Here is a 17951-nt window from a genome sequence, read left to right as displayed (position 1 = left end):
AAAATAATAACTCGCCAGCAGTTTTACAGGTACCCCATTTAACCACCAATTAATCCTGTATATGTATCATAGCACAGAACAGCAAATAATATAAATGTAACACAAAATAATCAATGGACAAAGGGTCCGATATAGCAGCAGATCTTAACATTGCCAATGCAATGCTAAATATGCCATATTCTGCAGAACCATGGAGGGTATCAATGTATCCTAATGCGCATATACACAAGTGTGTATATATTAAAAAAACTGAGTCATGAGTGCTGCTTTAATTTATTACATGGTCCTGTGCGGTGCAACTCGGCACCGGCCTCGTGAGGTGGGTGCGGGCGGGTTGAAACACACAGGGAGACTGGATTGCGTATATATATATATATATATATATATATATATATATATATATATATATTATATATATATTTATACACACACACGCACATATATATATATATAAATATATTCCAACATGATGTGGTTGCCGTCGTGCTTCCTGATCACCGGTGGTGCCAGAAAAAGACATTCCCATCTGCATGTTTCCAAATCAGAAAATGTGCTCATGATCCTCACACTCTGTACAGCACTCTGGGGCTGCAATTCTCATTTTATTGTCAGAAGATGTGTCAACGTGTTTCGGCTGTACAGTTCAGCCTTGATCACGACAAAGAGGACGTTTTTATGGACTACTTTTTAATTGTTCTAAGACCAGAAACACAGACAAAGGATAAATTCATTCAACAATAATCAGGTCACATCATGATTATAACAGAAAACAAAAATCAAAAAGAATCAAGTCAATTACTAATGCTTCACTATGCGGTCTCAATCCATCACTTTCATATAGCCCCAGTGGGCATTCTATCTATTGGAAATCAGAGGCCATGTATCACAAATATGAGTGCAATTCTTTATCAATATTGAGACCATGCGGGTCCTTTCTGTCAATATCTGGGATGTACCTAGGGGCATATTTATAAGATTGTGATGCAGCACAGCAAGTCACCGTGCTGCGCTGTGTCACCGGGAAAGTTTGTTTCTTGGAGAATCTATATTTGTGCACTGTTAATTTCTAATGACATGCTGTTCTTGTAGAACTGCGACGGAAGCCTTTAGTTACTTTTAAAGGCTCTTCTGGCTTGCTCACTGTAGTCTATTCATTTATGTGTCTTTCTATTGTTTATATAACTAGGTTTGTTCTGACACCTCTGATGATATCAGGTCAGAAGAAAAATTATTACTATTCATTTATGGGGATAGTGCTTGGATAGTGGTATTATATGATGTTTTACAATGCTGTGTTATGATTCAATGTGTGTGTTACATTTTCTCACCCCATGCTGACTGTGCAATTTCCATTGCTTTCCATTGTAAAATTAATTATACAAAGCTATGAATCTGGGGGTGAACCACTCTTTTCTGAGCCTCTAGGAATGCTGCCCAATTGTCTATTGATTTGCTGCATACACTGGATATTTTCTAGATCTTGCTCTTTGTTGCAACTATTTAAAAAGAGTCTTTAAGACAAATGAATTCTGAACTTCATGACTGATTTATTAAACCTAACTATATTTTTGACATCTGTAGAGAACTGTAATATTTTAATAAACCTTCTTGGTCTTCTTAAATTACTGATCTCAAACTCCCTTTTTGAGTCAGTCTTATTTATTGGCTTTTGTTCGAACTGAAGTGGGATGGTGCATAATAGAAAAGAATCGAGTGGCATAGTAGAAGGCTGCATCTGCTGGGCCCTCACCAAAGTGATAAAAAGGTTTCAATTAAAAAGCAGATCGTGAGTGGGAAGTTGAAGGTGCAGGGTGATGGAGGAGGGAAGTTAATGGCACAGGAGTGTGTGGGGCGGGATAAAGTGGACAGCTGAAAGGGCAGGGAAGGAGTTGATGGTATGAGGTGGGAGCAGATAGATAAAAGTAAGTGCCCCAGCTAGCAATGTGCAGATGCTAGGCCCTTGTTAAAAAAAAGGAAAATCAAGCATTGGCAATACCAATAATTCTGGCTTATAACTGAAAGTGAATTTTCAGTAACTAGTGGATTTAGAAACTCAATAGCTCATCATAAATGTAATCTTCCCTTCATCCTTGCACTTTTGGGTAATTTTTGCATTCACCACCATAAAACACACACAAGCTCGACAAGCGTATGAAAGATAATTGAAAAGAATAATAGTAGAAAAAAAGAAAAATGCCGCTACCTAAACATGATGCAATACAAAAAAGGAATAAGCATAGTAACGGACGGACATCTTGGAATAGCATAGTGCATAGTGTCATTGTTTTAAAGTTCCAACATGGCTGCCACGTTCAGATAAAAATAGTAGCCAGCTTTTTCTCTCCGTATGTCTGTTGTCCAGGCCCACTGGAGACTATGCTGTTATGACTTAATCTCTTGTTTTGATTGATGAGAATCAACTGTGATATTGCTAGTGATTGGTGCTCTGTGTATAAACTTGAATAAAATGTTTTTTTTAAATAGCTAAGCAAGTGGCCTATCAGCACTGTCTGGGAAGCTGTAGGCCACCCTAAAAATACAAACAAGCATTTGCAATGCATTAGATCTTGCATTTACGAGAGTTTGAGCTATTGGCAAGCATAAACTCTCGCAAATGCGAGACCTATTGCATTGCAAATATTTTCTGTGTCAAAGTGCCCCATGCTGCGGTTTCAGGTTACTGGAGGCCGTGACCCTTTCTTTAGACAAGCCGTGTCTGAAGAAAGGGGCGTGGCCGACACTAAAGTGAAACCGGGGCATGGGGGCTTTGACAAAAAAAAAGCATCTGTTTGTCAAGTTGACAAACAAATGCTTTTTTTTGCGAAAGCGCCCCATGCCGCGCTTTCACTTTAATAGTGGCTGCACACCTTTCTATAGACGCGGCTTGTCAAAAGAAAGGGGCGCAATCTCCATTAATATGAAAGTACACAAACAAATAAATAAATAAGCGAAGCCGCAATACTTAAAGTAGAGCGCACTGCTAAAATAAATAAATAAAGAAACGCGGCTGCTATAGTTAAAGCGGACAGCCATTAGTAATTATAATTAAAATAAAAGCGGGCGGCGTGCAGCAAAGTAGTGGGTGAAATAGGAGCAAATCATTGAACAAAGTAGTGCTCACAGCCAAGATAAAGCAGACCGTGTAACACGACAAGTAAAAGTTCCAGTCGTTATGGGAGGTTACAAATTCAGACAAGTTGGCACCAAGGAGGGACTAACAAGCCTATCCAGGAATGAAAAGCAACGATTTTGCAAGGATGGTAACAGGAGCCAATTGAAAAGATGGGCAGGACATGGGCGGACCTTTAAGTCCCCACCTCAGTAAAGCGTGCCTCGCAGAGCAGCGCATGCGCTGCACAGGCTCAACCTAAAAAGGAGAGGGAATGAAATGAATGAGGAACTACAAAAGGAGAACATGGAAAACTTAAGAATAAGCACACTGGTCCTGGTATAAAGCCCACTCATTTCCATGTGGGTGTGCCTGTGGCTGACAGGGCTCACCGATGTGCCATGCCCAGTGCCTTACAGGAATATTGACTTTAACACATGTTTTTCATATTAAATAAGTCAGGGCTACTACCAATGCTGCATATAATAAACACAATGGATATATGGCATCTTACATACCTTTTCCCAATGAACCAATCAGGCCTTAATCCAATCCTTTATTGTTGGCTGTCACCATAATCAGCTCAGGCCTACTGTATTCAGCATAAGCCTTCCCACAAAGCAGCAAACAGGCATACAGTCAAAACATTGCAAAGATGTACAAAAATAAACTTGGCAAAACAATGCATTACCCCTTCTAAGAGGGCTTCACAAGTATTCTAATGTTGCAAATCTTCTACCCCAAAGGTTTGACAGAGGGGGTAAAGAGCACAAAAACCTATCTTTCAAGTTTATTTGAGAGTTTCCTGGTAACAAAATACTTCTCTATAGCCTTTAACACCCCTTAGAAACCTACTGGCCCTGAAGTACTATTTTCATAATAAATAAGTAAGGCCTGCTGCTTTTGCCCTGACTTTTCATTAAAAAAAGATCAAACCTCTGGCACCTGACATATCATTCCCAAATGAACCAATCACGCCTATAGCCTGACTCTTTGGACTGCCACCATAACCAGCACAGACCTACTGTGTAGAGGCTAAGCGTGCTTCAAAAGCAAAACAAGCACTCTATTTTTTCGGCGAAAATACACATCTGCTGACTTATCTGAGGGTTGAAGAGTGGAAGATCTACATGTGGGTAGAGGCCTTTTTGGTAATCGCATAAGGTTAGATGACAGGGCAGTTGTCAAGCCAGACTTAAAAATTAATAAGTAGAAAATATGGCGTTGTGGAGACAGGGGAGAGAAAGAGGTAAGTCCCCTTGAGTCCTAAGGGGAAATGATAAAATAGTCCCATTATGTATGTCAACAGAGGACTGATATAAGCCAGCCAATCAAAATGATGGGGAAAAAGCTTTGCTCTATAGACAGGAGCTTATCCAAGAATAGGGAGGAAACCCACCAATTAAGAAGCAGAGACCTGCTATAGATAGGAAAGTCCTGCAATCATGAGCACGTGGCTGACCCAAAGCACACTCTGGGCCCGATTCACAAAGTGCCTCCGCGTTTGTGGTGGAGGCCCCTCAGTTGTGTCGGAATCTCCATACTGCAGTTACCCATTGGAGGGCCACGACTGCGGTGCCTTGTTCGCAAGTGAAGAGGCCCTTTATGAATTAGCCCCTCTATCAGGAGCGGCCCATGCAGGTAAGAGCGGTGGGGCAGTGGGTCCGGGTGGGGGGTAGATTTTGACAGACGATGACAAGAGCAAATTAAATCATCACTGCGACAAAGCAGCAATGCAACCCTTCTCAGTGCAGTATGTAAGGGAAGACTTAAAAAGGACAGGGAATGGCGATCAATTTGAGCTCCCATTCTAGTCCTTCCACCAAACCGATTTCTCCATAATCCATTGTATCCTAATGGGTGCGAAAAATCACAATTTATTGATATTCCAAAGTCTTGTATTTTCTTTGTGCTTTTTTAATGGAGACTGGATCACTATTATCTTTAAACACAGTAAACAGGTTTGATAGGTGTTCAATATAGGGTGGACAGTTGCCTTTTCCTAGGGGACTGATTTATTCTTGAATCATGATTTTCTTTCAGGAGACCATGAAACTACGTGGCATCAAAATCTTGACTGGCCTTCAACACGTCGCATACTGTGATCTAGAGCTATGAAACAAATTAATACATCCCTACACATACGAAGAGAAACAAAACCTCTTTCTAATTCTAAAAGAAAGGACACGACATTTATAACATAAATGTTTGTATACAAATTATGCTTCATGATCTGAAATAGGAAATGTCCACAGTTAACAAAGATGATGATACAATAGTAAATAAAGGATGCCTAACAACTACCGTAAGACTGTCCGCATTCTTTGCTCTCGTAGGTCGTGTATTCAAGACATCCAGCTTTCTCCTCTAATGGTGGACAAGGTTCGCCACCATTTTTGGGTTCCAGCTGCACATGGCGCCTTCTCATTCGAAGATTTGGCTTGCATTGGTCTGCACAGCCACTCCAGGGGCTCCACTCACTTACCACACAAGGCTGAGCTGCAAAGCAATGGAAACAAGATGCTATGACTGATTAGCATTACAGGCCACATTATTAATATTTTAAGGCATACTCACTCATTTCTTTCTTAACATTAGTGGTAAAATATTATTCTCAGAAGTTTACATTTTCAACCCAGCTTTATTATGCTTTCTGTACTGTTACATTTTCTACTCATCAAATTTGTAATTTCCAAATTCAGCAATAATGTTTATTTTGATACCAAACTATTGCATTGTCAAGTCAAATAATTTTTTTTGGTTTCATGTGATAAAACCATAAAAGCACATGATGAAACACAGGATAAAATGTGATACGTACAATCCAGATGGGAACATACCGGGTTAAAACATTATTATATCATATAAAAATGATTATACTATGTATAATTTTTATATATATATATGGTTACCAAATCATCACAAACACACCTAAAAAACCAACTAAACAAAACACTCTAGGTGGAGCAATAAAGCCTTGCACTTACTAAAAATATTGGTTAAACAGGCTAGTGGAACAAGGTAAAGCACATAAAAAACGATGTTACCCGTCAACATTTGAAGAAATAGAAAGGCACCATCTCCTCAGAAAACTATACTCCATTAAATCCTATGCAAGACATAGTCTCTTTTGATAACGTATTGCACTCCTTTAGTTCCTATCCAAGACACCATCCATTCTGATCACTTATTGCACTCCTTCACGTTCTATCCACGACACCATCTCTACTATTATTCCTATGCAAGACACAATTCCTTCTGATAGTTATCACACTCTTTCAGTTCCTATTCACAACATCATCCTGTCTGATAACTTATTGCACTTCTTCCTTTCCTATCCAAGACACCATCCCTTCTGATTACTTATTGCACTCCTTCCATTCCTATCCAAGACACCATCCCTTTCGATATCTTATTGCACTACTTCCATTCCTATCCAAGACACCATCCCTTTCGATATCTTATTGCACTACTTCCGTTCCTATCCAAGACACCATCCCTTTCGATATCTTATTGCACTACTTCCGTTCCTATCCAAGACACCTGTCCCTTCTGATACATTATTTTGCTACTTCAGTTCCTAACCAAAACACCATCCCTTCTGATTACTTACTGCACTACTTCCGTTCTTGCCCAAGACACCATCCCTTCTGATAACTTGTTGAACTCCTCCAGTTCCTATCCAAGACACCATCTCTTCTGAAGTCTTATTGCACTCTTTCAGGTCCTATCCAAGACACCACCCCTTCTGATAACTTCACTCATTCTGTTCCTGTCCAAGACACCATCCCTTCTCATAACTATCCAAGACAGAGTCCCGTCTAATAACAGTACTCCTTCCATTCCTATCCAAGACACCATCCCTTCTGATAAAGTATTTCACTCTTTCCATTCCTATCCAAGACACAATTTTTTCTGATAACTTATTACACTCTTTCAGGTTCTATCCACGACACCATCTCTACTATTATTCCTATTAAAGACACAATTCCTTCTGATATTTATTGCACTCCTTCAGTTCCTATTCACAACCCCATCCCTCTGTTAACTTACTGCACTCCTTCCATTCCTATCCAAGACACCATCCCTTTTGAAATCTTATTGCACTCCTTCAGTTCCTGTACCAATACACCTGTCCCTTCTGATACGTTATTTTGCTACTTTAGTTCCTAACCAAAACACCATCCTTTCTGATAACTTATAGCACCACTTCCGTTCTTGTCCAAGATACCATCCCTTCTGATAACTTGTTGAACTCCTCCAGTCCCTATCCAAGACACTATATCTTCTGATATTCTCAACTAGTACACAATTCCTTCTAAAAATGTATTGCACTCCTTCAGGTCCTATCCAAGACATCATCCCTTCTGATAACGTATTGCACTACTCCCTTCTGATAGCTTGTTGAAATCCTCCCATTCCTATCCAAGACACCATCTCTTCTGATATTCCTAACCAAGGCACCATTCCTACTAAAAATGTATTGCACTCCTTCAGGTCTAATCCAAGACACCACCCCTTCTGATAACTTCACTCATTATGTTCCTGTCCAAGACACCATCCCTTCTCATAACTATCCAAGACCGCATCCCTTCTGATAAAAGTACTGCTTCCATTCCTATCCAAGACACCATCCCCTCCGATAACGCATTGCACTTTTTTCATTCCTATACAAGGCACCATTTCTTCTGATATCGTATTGCACTCTTTCATGTTCTATCCACGACACCATCTCTACTATTATTCCTATCCAAGACACAATTCCTTCTGATATTTATTGCACTCCTTCAGTTCCTATTCACAACACCATCCCTTCCGTTAACTTACTGCACTCCTTCCATTCCTATCCAAGACAGCATCCCTTTTGATATCTTATTGCACTCCTTCAGCTCCTATCCAAGAATCCATTCCTTCTGATACGTTAATTCGCTACTTCATATCCTAACCAAGACACCATCCCTTCTGATGACTTATTGTTCTACTTTCGTTCTTTCCCAAGACACCATCCCTTCTGATAATTTGTTGAACTCCTCCAGTTCCTATCCAAGACACTATCTCTTTTGATATTCCTAACAAAGACACCATTCCTTCTAAAAATGTATTGCACTTCTTCAGGTCCTATCCAAGACACCATCCCTTCTGATAACTTATTGCACTCCTTCAGGGCCAATCCAAGACACCACCCATTCTGATAATGTTACTCATTCTGTTCCTGTCCAACACACCATCCCTTCTCATATCTATCCAAGACCACATCCCTTCTGATAACATATTGCACTCCTTCCATTCCTATCCAAGACACCATTCCTTCTGATAACTTATTGCACTCCTTCTGTTCCTGTCCAAGACACTATCTCTTCTGAAAACATATTGCACTCCTTCAGTTTCTATCCAAGGCACCATCCCTTCTGTTATTCCTATCCAAGACACGTATCCTTATGAAAGCTTGTTGCACTACTTCCGTTCCTATCCAAGACACCATCACTTCTTATATTTTGTTGCACTGCTTCAGTTCCTGTCCAAGATACCACCCATTCTGATAACTTATTGCACTCCTTCTGTTCCTGTCCAAGCCATTATCAGTTCTGGTAACTTATTGCACTCTGTTCACTCCTATTCAAGACACCATGACTTCTGATAACTGCACTCCTTCAGGGCCACTCCAAGACACCACTCCTTCGGTTTCTATCTGAGGCACCATCCCTTCTGTTATTCCTATCCAAGACACTATTCCATCTGAAAACGTATTGCACTACTTCTGTTGCATTACAAGACACCATTACTTCTGATATTGTATTGCACTGCTTCAGTTCCTGTCCAAGACGCCATCATTCTGATGACTTAGTGTACTCCTTCTGTTCCTATCCAAGACACTATCCCTCCGGATAACTTCACTCCTTCTGTTCCTGTCCAAAGCACCAGCCCTTCTGATAACTGCACCTCTTCTGTCCCTGTCCAAGACACCATCCCTTCTGATAACTAACCAAGGCACCATCCCTTCTGATAACTTCACCTCGTCTGTCCTTGTCCAAGACACCATCCCTTCTGATAACTAACCAAGGCACCATCCCTTCTGATAACTGCACTCCTTCTGATAACGTATTGCACTACTTCTTCTCCTATCCAACACACCATCCCTTCTGATGCCACCCCTTCATTTCCTATCCAATACACCATCCCTTCTGATGCCACCCCTTCATTTCCTATCCAATACACCATCCCTTCTGATGCCACCCCTTCATTTCCTATCCAATACACCATCCCTTCTGATGCCACCCCTTCATTTCCTATTCAAGACACCATCCCTTCTGATGCCACCCCTTCATTTCCCATTCAAGACACCATCTCTTCTGATGCCACCCCTTTGTTTCCTATTCAAGACACCATCCCTTCTGATGCCACCCCTTCATTTCCTATTCAAGACACCATCCCTTCTGATGCCACCCCTTCATTTCCTATTCAAGACACCATCTCTTCTGATGCCACCCCTTCATTTCCTATTCAAGACACCATCTCTTTTGATAACTTATTGCATTCCTTCTGTTTCTCCCCAAGACACCATCTCCACTAAAACAAGCTGATCAGTTGCTCGGATTCTGCACAAATGTGCACGTGTGTGGATGAAGTAAGTCCGGATAGCACAATAGCGGCCCTCATTTCCCACCTAATCACCTGACCACTGTTCACCTTCTGGCCTCAGTCGGGATGACTCATTAACAACCTCAGGATATCTTCAACTACTTCAGTGCTGGCAAAATGAAGAAGCAGCTGTGTTTTCATTTCATCACTCTTGTTATTATTACCCCGCAACATTCCTTTAGGAATCAAATAAGTAAAATACTCCGGCCACATAGTCAACATTGCAAACCCAGGAGACAGAAGCATGCTGCTATTTATAGTTTTCATTGTAATGCAATGCGTGATGCTGTTGCATCCCCAGGAGAAACCCCAAAGCTTGATATTTTCCCAACGAGAGCCCCCTCCCTACAAACACTCAAATCCCTTCTCCCACACAGTGATAAGCTTGCAAGGTTAATGTTGTTCCTACGACAAGCACATGGGTCATAATCATTGACAAAGCCAATACGCGTGACCTTTGAATAGTCTGTCCATACAATCTCACAACATCCATGGAGACATTGGCAGATCCCTGTTCGGTGCCCTCCCTGTGATTAGAAAGGGTCAAGTGAGTGAACTTGTAGAATTAAGGGGCAGGCACAAGACCCTCACCATGCTAGAGTGGGACGTGCCTCGAACAAGCGCCACATCGGCAGGCTTCAATGTCCCATAAAGAAATGCCTTACTAAGAATGTCAAAATGCCTGTAAATTATCCTTTTTTTGTATTTCATTTAAATTATTTTCACAGTTTCCGGTCATCACAATAATTCATTTCCTGCCCAAAAAGAGAGGTTCAAACAATCCTACTAGAGAACATACCAAATAACTAAATAACAATCCGTGGGACGCCAAGATATTTCCATAGTTGTTTTTGCTTCTGCTTAAATAATTATATATTGTCTTTACATCTATGGGTATGGTGAGAGCTCCTTTAGCAACTTTTCCATATACAAATGGTCTACCACTGACACCTTGGATATTGGGTGGATTCTAGTATGCATAGTCAAAAAAGGCGCCAATTAATACGCTTTCCAATTTGGGAGTGCCATCCCTATTGTCCAGCAAAGTTTAGCTTTGGAAGGTTTATTCGTGGGTTGACCTTATTCCATATAAACTCAGAAATCCTCACATTATGTTTTGAAGTAAAAGCAATAGTTAGGCAAACTGGAATAGACATAAATAGAAAGTTCAATAAGGGCAAAATGTGCATCTTAATCATTGCAACCCTGCAAACAATCCAATTATATCCCTAAATAAAGGGATATAATTCAGATCATCAAGATCCTTTGCAACCTTAATCCTCAGATACCTAATGGGACTACTACTGTAAACCTTCCGAAGAACTTCAGTCATGTTCTCCACATCTGTGCTGAAAAGCAGTATCTCTGTCTTTGCAGTGTTTATGGTATAACCTGCAACAGCTGAAAAATATCCCAAACGTTGAAACACTTTCTTAAAAACTGCAGGGTCTGATTAAATATATAGAACCAAATAGTCCATTTACAGCTTGAGTTTAGGAGAGTCTGGTACTGTTGCTCAAACACCTTCCATCCGCCTCAGGGCACATGCAAGGGGTTCAATAGAAACCACAAAGAATAAAGGCAACAATGGACACCCTTGCCTTGTGCCCCGAGAGAGATGCCAGTTGTGCCTTGAAACCTTGGCATATTCTGGCAAACGTCTTAATACGTTGATCAAGAAATGCCATTGTTTTCTGAGTTCTAAAAAAAACCTTTCAGTTCACCAATTCAAAAGCTTGATCAGCATCCACGAACAAGACATCTGGTGGAATCTGGTTAGTTGCATAGTGTTCCAGAGCTTCAATGAAGAAATGTGTGATAGAGAAGGCACAACCCCAATATGATCTACTGCCGCTAGATCAGCTATTACCTCCAATATTCGCCTAGCAAGGATCTTCATGAAAATCTTAGATTTTAAATTAAGTAAATTGATGGGGTGGTAAGAATGCACCTGCTCCGGATTCTTTTCCTTTTTAGGAAAACAAATTAAGATTCCTTTATTAAAACATGATTAAACAGCTATGTAAGTGGATTCTTTGAGTATTTAATCAATAATAAGTAACATTCGTAGGGGTAGCCATCCTCCCCTGGCCTTTCTTAAATAAAGGAAGTATGGCCTCCCTCTTAAAACATAATTAAACAGCTATGTAAGTGGATTCTTTAAGTATTTAATCATCATAAAATAACATTCGTAGGGGTAGCCATCCGACCCCGGAGCTTTACATCTTGGAAGTTCCTTTGCCACCTCAACCGTCTCTTTTATTTCTATCAGGCAAATCAAATTGCCTGATGCTTCAATTGTCAACGAGGGAATTTGAGCTAGGCTCAAAAAATGTACAATATCTTCATCCGAGGGCTCAATATCTTCTCCATAGATTTTATGAAAGTATGCGCCGAAGATAGACAGTATTCCCTCTTTATCCCTTTCTATTTTCCCTGTCATTGGACCTTCTATTTTCGTGATATTATTCTTCACTGTTTGAGACCGAATACGCCGTGCCAGCAATCTACCACTAACCTCCCCCGCGTCATATAGCTGTTGGCAATATGTCTGAGAATTTATAATCTCCTTCTCCAAAAAGAATATCTGTAATTCCTTCTTAGCCCCTTCTCTAGCTAAATATCACTGCTTGTTTAATGGCTGCTGCAACCTGATTTCAGCACTCTGAAGCACCCTTGAGAGGCTTAACAGTTTCTCATTCTATAGCTTTCCACGGGTGCTTTCAGAAACAATAATCTCCCCCTAATAGTTGATTTATATTCCACCCAAATGTTTTCTGGTGATGGAGAATCTCTGTTCTCCCAAAAAACTGAGTTGAGTTTTATTCCCCATCTCTTCCAAAAAAATCCTCCTTCAAGAGCTGAGCTTTATCAACAGACCGTCTGTTATAGAGCGCCTTGTAACTTCCAGGCTGGCTACTGCATGATCTGAAAAACAGTTAGGGACAAAGGAGTCCTCTACATTTAGAAAATAATCGAAAATAAGAAAATAATCTATCCTTGAAGCCACCTGAAACCATGCAGAGAAGAATGTATACTGTTTGAAGCCGGGGTTTGATCTACGCCAGTGGTCAAAAAGGGTCATCCTTTAACCAATTTATGGCTGCACCACTCTAGCTTCCTTTGTTTAGCATTAGGGTTACTCTGGGCCAACTCTGGGATTTGGACACAGTTAAAATCTCCCCCTATTACAATATTTTTCGAAAATTGGACAAGATGAAGAATCAGATCACACACAGGCTAAGGAATCCTCTTTAAAGAAGCCCACCACTGACTCTACTATCCTGAGCAATTACCATCCTATCTCTCTGCTCCCCTTTCCAGTTAAGATCTTGGAACAAACATGTGAACACGGTCCTCTCAGCTCACCTAGAACGTAATAAGTTGTTGGATCTTATGCAGTCTGGTTTCTGACTTATGCATGGAACAGGGACTGCTCTTATGTCAGTCCAGGATGATCTTTGAATAGCAGCCAATGGGGGTAACGTTGTTGCACTTGTACTGCTCAATCTTTCATCTGCCTTCAACACCATTTCTCATAAGATCCTGAGGCAGGCAGAAATTGGCATCAGAGGTACAGCTCTATAATGGTGCAGAGCCTATCTTGGCAACCGAACCCAAGCAATCCACCTCCATCCATTCCAATCCGCATTTGGCCTATCGACCAGAGGGTTCCTCAGGGCTCCTCCCTGAGTTCTGGCCTGTGTAATGCCTACCTCAGGTTACTCACTCAGCAGATACATTAACGCAGGATCATCTTCATGAATTACGCAGATGATACACAGCTTATTATCACCGTGGATCAATCAATGCCTGACCCTTTCCACCAATTCTATCTCTTTATGGGTAAAATCACTGCTTCACTGTTTCAGAATGCCCTACGGTTTAATGGGGACAAAACTGAGGTGCTCTGTTGCTCAAGGCACGCAATCTCCCATTCGCTTCCTGACGATGTCTGGCCCTCACCATCAGAATTTCCTTCTTCCCCACCGTCTGTAGTCAGAAACCTTGGTGCTTATTTGGACAGTGTTCTATCTCATTTCATCTTAACAAGTTGGCGTCCTCTTGTTCTGCTCTCAATGATCTTGTAAAAAGTGCTCCCACTTCTACCTCCTCATCTTTGACATTAGGTGGTTGTATTTTTTTTATTGAAATGTAATGCTTGGTGCTTTTGCATCCCCGGGACAAATCCCAAAACTTGCTATTTTCACCCTTCTCTACACAGACAAAAGCTCTTCTCCCACACAGCAGTAAGCTTGCAAATTTAATGCTGATCCAACTTCCAGCACCCACGTAATAATCAGTGGCGACTGGCATCCATGGGGAGTGGTGAGCGGGCAAATGGGTGGTGGGTAAAAATGAAAAAATAAAACACACTTACCTGCGACATGTCTGACTTTGACCCCTTCCTAGCTGCACGTCTTCCTCCTGCAGTGCGATCCCTTGAGAAGTGCCTTAACCACTCCTGGCACTACTCTTATGCTGTGAGAGCAGTGCCCTGATTCGAAGGAGCGGCCTCACTTGCCACTCCCACGGACACTGGAGTCCTGCACTTACTCTAACCCAGCTGTCTTAAGAAAACTGGGTTAGAGGTTTCAAAGTGCGCATGTCTGGCTGGCCATAGCAAGACAGCCGGCCAAAAAGATATGCGCACTTTGAAAAGTGCCAGAGAAGCCCACATTCCTCCCTGCTGCTGTCACTCAGCAGCGTCCCTGTCCTGATGCGAGTGTCAGGACAGGGGTTATATTGAAAAATAAAATGGTAATAAACCAACTTTATCACCATTCTATTTTTCAATTCTGGGGCATGGAGTGGCATTTTAACCAGTGTGGTGATGCTGCACTGCTCAAACGGAGGAGTCGCTCCTATAATACTGGCTCTGTCTATTTTTAGTTCAAGCTTTGGCGCTACTATCTTGCCCGCCATCTTTGTCAGTAGCTAATCTTTTGGTGTGGACGAAATTTCGACTTGTTTGGCTGGGAGGCAAAGCATTTTCTGTGCAGGCTGTCTGGCCATGGAATGGTCTACTCCCATCTTTACATTCAATCCCTGACTTGCTTCACTTTATGAAGCAACTTAAAACTTGGTTGTGGAGCTGTTACTTCTGCTTTCCCATCTTGGGATTCTGTGGCCGTTTTTCAATTGATAGCACCAGGACACATTTTTGGGCAATCACTGCACCTTATAAATGTCAAAATCCATCAATCAATCAATCAACCCTTCCAGAGTCTAGAGTCCTCACAGATAGCCTTCAAGTGCCCATGTCTTTTATAGACTGATACCCATAATCACTGAAATGGAAAGAACATTCATTCGTAGGGCATCTACCGAAGATGAAAAGTCATCCTTTGTTGTAAACTAATATTGACATTTAATGATGCGGAACTGCTCACTTGGGGTCCAGCATGTGACCAAAATTGAAGAGATAATGAACAAAAAAACATTAAAAGCATCAGATATTGCAACCCCCTTGGAGCCAAAATAGAGGCATTATTGACTGCAACTATCATTTTCAACACAAAGTAGATCTAAGACAAAAGAAAGGTTGCGATGACTGGGAAAGATGGCGCATTCTACCATATGGGTATAGACAAAATCAATGTCCAAATGTTATCTGGTGGTCAGGAGAAGGAAGAGCCTTCCATTCTTCCTCAATCAGGAAAAGGTTCCGGAATCAACAACAATATTCTCCAGGCACACAGAGATAAAATTGAGATTGTGTTTTAGTAGTTCTTTTTTCCTAGTGAAAATATGAGCCCCTTACCAGCACGTATTTGGTCTCAGGCTGTTCTTGTTGCAGCAGAATTCCTCAGGGCAAAGTATTAAAGCCTCTTAGAATGGTCCTGTATAGTATGGGTTAAGTAGTACAAGTAGATAAAAAATGATTCTTATATCGCCCCAGTAATGTATACTGGGCTGATTCTGAAAATTGTATCTGATGTATTCGTCCAATTGATGTGTAGACTTCCTAGTAGTAGGGGTCCTAGAAAGCTTTATTCTCTTTTTTCTTACTTTTGACCTCCCCACACACCCATCACACCCTCGCACACACACCTTTTCATTATATGGCAAAATCAAAAAAGATCTCCGCCAAAGTAACACTTCATGGGTCCGTAGGGCATTGCAACAAAGGCCCGACGAGAAGCAATGCCCAATGATGAGGCATAACATCCTTAGGGGCGTGTGAGGGTAACAAGAAATAATCCGTAAGATTCCCCCTTATGCTCTTATATTTATATTTTTGAAAATAGTCCTACTTTTTCTTTGACCTCTCTTTTCTTTAGGAACATTAACTTGGTTGACATTATGATTGCCTTCGGAGCCTGGGTACCTGACCTTTTTTGGCTCCTTTCGCTTTATGTAGCTTTACATAACATCATAGTGGTAGCTGTACTACAATGCTAATGTCTGTGCCACCACAGGATGCCATCTATTAAATTCAAAGGAAGTGTCTCCAATACCTGGGGTAGTGCATTTAAATGCGATGAAACCTGGGAGAAGTGCTGACTCTGTCTAAATCTAAAGAGATGTGTAGGGTGACTGGTCAAACTAGACTCAAACACTCACCCTGGCTTCTCAACACATCCAAATTGTGTGACTGTGCACAAATCAGCTTTAATTTCGGCTTACTCACGACCAAATAATTAATTCTGCATAGTTAGTACTATTTTAAAAAGGCAATGGAGAGAATGATCTATTTATCCTAAGAGTATACAAGATAAGAAACTGCTTTGGGAATCTTTTTTACTTCACCTGTAATAATTGCTGGTCAGGCGCATCTTCAACCAGGCTTTCTTAAGGCTTTGCCGTCTGTTTAGGGACATTTGACATCAGGTTATCCCCAGGGACTGTACATCCCTGCTGATCGATCAACTGGATCCCAACCAGGAGTTTTAGCAAATGTACCATAATTCAGCTCACCGCTCCCTCTTACATGCACCCCTACCACAAAGCATTCGGAGGCCAGCACAGGATAGTTAGGAGCATGTTACAAGACTTCCCAAACAATAGCTTTTACCAATAGGTGATCACCATCTATTTCAATCTTATCCGTTCTTGGTTTTGCAGCATCTTTTGAGCCTTTGCAGAGTAGGGGTTAGCTCCTCTTCATTTAACTTTCAAAGTACTTGACCACTTCACTGAGACTCTTACAGAAGTGGGCTTCCGCCATTGTTATTCTTATTGGTGCTGCCAGTATGCCACCTGAGTACATGACGACTTCCGGGCTCCCGAGCCATCTGGGATCAACTTAAGCTGGAATACAAACATAGCCACGCAGTTGCACATATAACAATGATTTCAACCTGCCACACCACAGACGCAGCACCATTTTTATGTGTGCCACAATTTTACAGGCGTGTTGCCCCCCAGAAATACTAAGATGCTGCAGTGGCAGTGCGTTAGCCAAGAACGTGGGTGTTCTCCATGCAACATAATTGTGGCTAGAGCGTCGCACTTCGAGGCTGACTTCAACATTCCAATGAAGTGATTCAGCTGCACCAAAAGGCATGAACTAAACAGTAAACTTCAAACGCCACTGAAAGAATATGGGCTTTTTTTCCAGCCAGTAGCTTCCAGACATCATAGAACGTTAGCCAAAAACGAAGACAGAAAATCCCTGACTTTAATTTCTAGGAATAGACTATCCTCATTTCAGTTCTTACATACATTTGCTTCAAAAACATAGTGTGTAATCTTCAAACCTAAATACCATTAAACTGATGTCTTGTAAAAAGGCCATATGTTTCGAGATCCTGTTCCCTAGAACCTTTGGTGTAAAAAGATACATTCCTTTAACATTGACTGCATCTCTATGAATACAGACCGTAAGAGGCGATATAGCACAAAATAATATTCCCTTGTCTCTGGCAGCACCCTTTAGTATCTGCCAGCCCCATTCCGAACATCTCTATATGTTGATGTGCTTCGTTGTTTAATCTCGCTACATTCCTCTCTGCTTTTCCTCATCAAAGTCAAATCATCAAAATGTCACGGGTATCAAAAGGGATATTGTGTGCCCTTTAACCTGCCCCCCCCCCCCCCATGCTGACTTCACTGGTAGCGACATCATATTATCATTGGGTGTTGTTGGCAAATGCCACTTTTTTGCCCCTTTCTGCAAGGTCATCTCAATTTTGTGCTCAATTTTAATGCAGGTTTTCTGACGGTGCACTGGGACTCTGCTAACCGGTCCTGGGTTGCT

At 41.3% G+C, this 17951-nt stretch overlaps 1 protein-coding gene across 2 annotated transcripts in view; it reads right to left on the bottom strand.

Annotated features, from left to right (window-relative positions):
• SBSPON (somatomedin B and thrombospondin type 1 domain containing) overlaps positions 1-17951 on the bottom strand; it is a 139696-nt gene that overhangs the window by 63905 nt on the left and 57840 nt on the right. For both annotated transcript variants that reach the window (XM_085605432.1, XM_085605431.1), the window contains exon 2: positions 5414-5608. In XM_085605432.1, coding sequence (XP_085461558.1) covers positions 5414-5608 — 195 coding nt within the window. The remainder of the gene's footprint in view (positions 1-5413; positions 5609-17951) is intronic.

This window comes from Triturus cristatus, chromosome 5_1, assembly GCF_964204655.1.
Source record: "Triturus cristatus chromosome 5_1, aTriCri1.1, whole genome shotgun sequence".
Taxonomy (NCBI): domain Eukaryota; kingdom Metazoa; phylum Chordata; class Amphibia; order Caudata; family Salamandridae; genus Triturus; species Triturus cristatus.
Note: the sequence above shows the minus strand (reverse complement) of the source record. Positions and strands in the feature narration are given on the sequence as shown.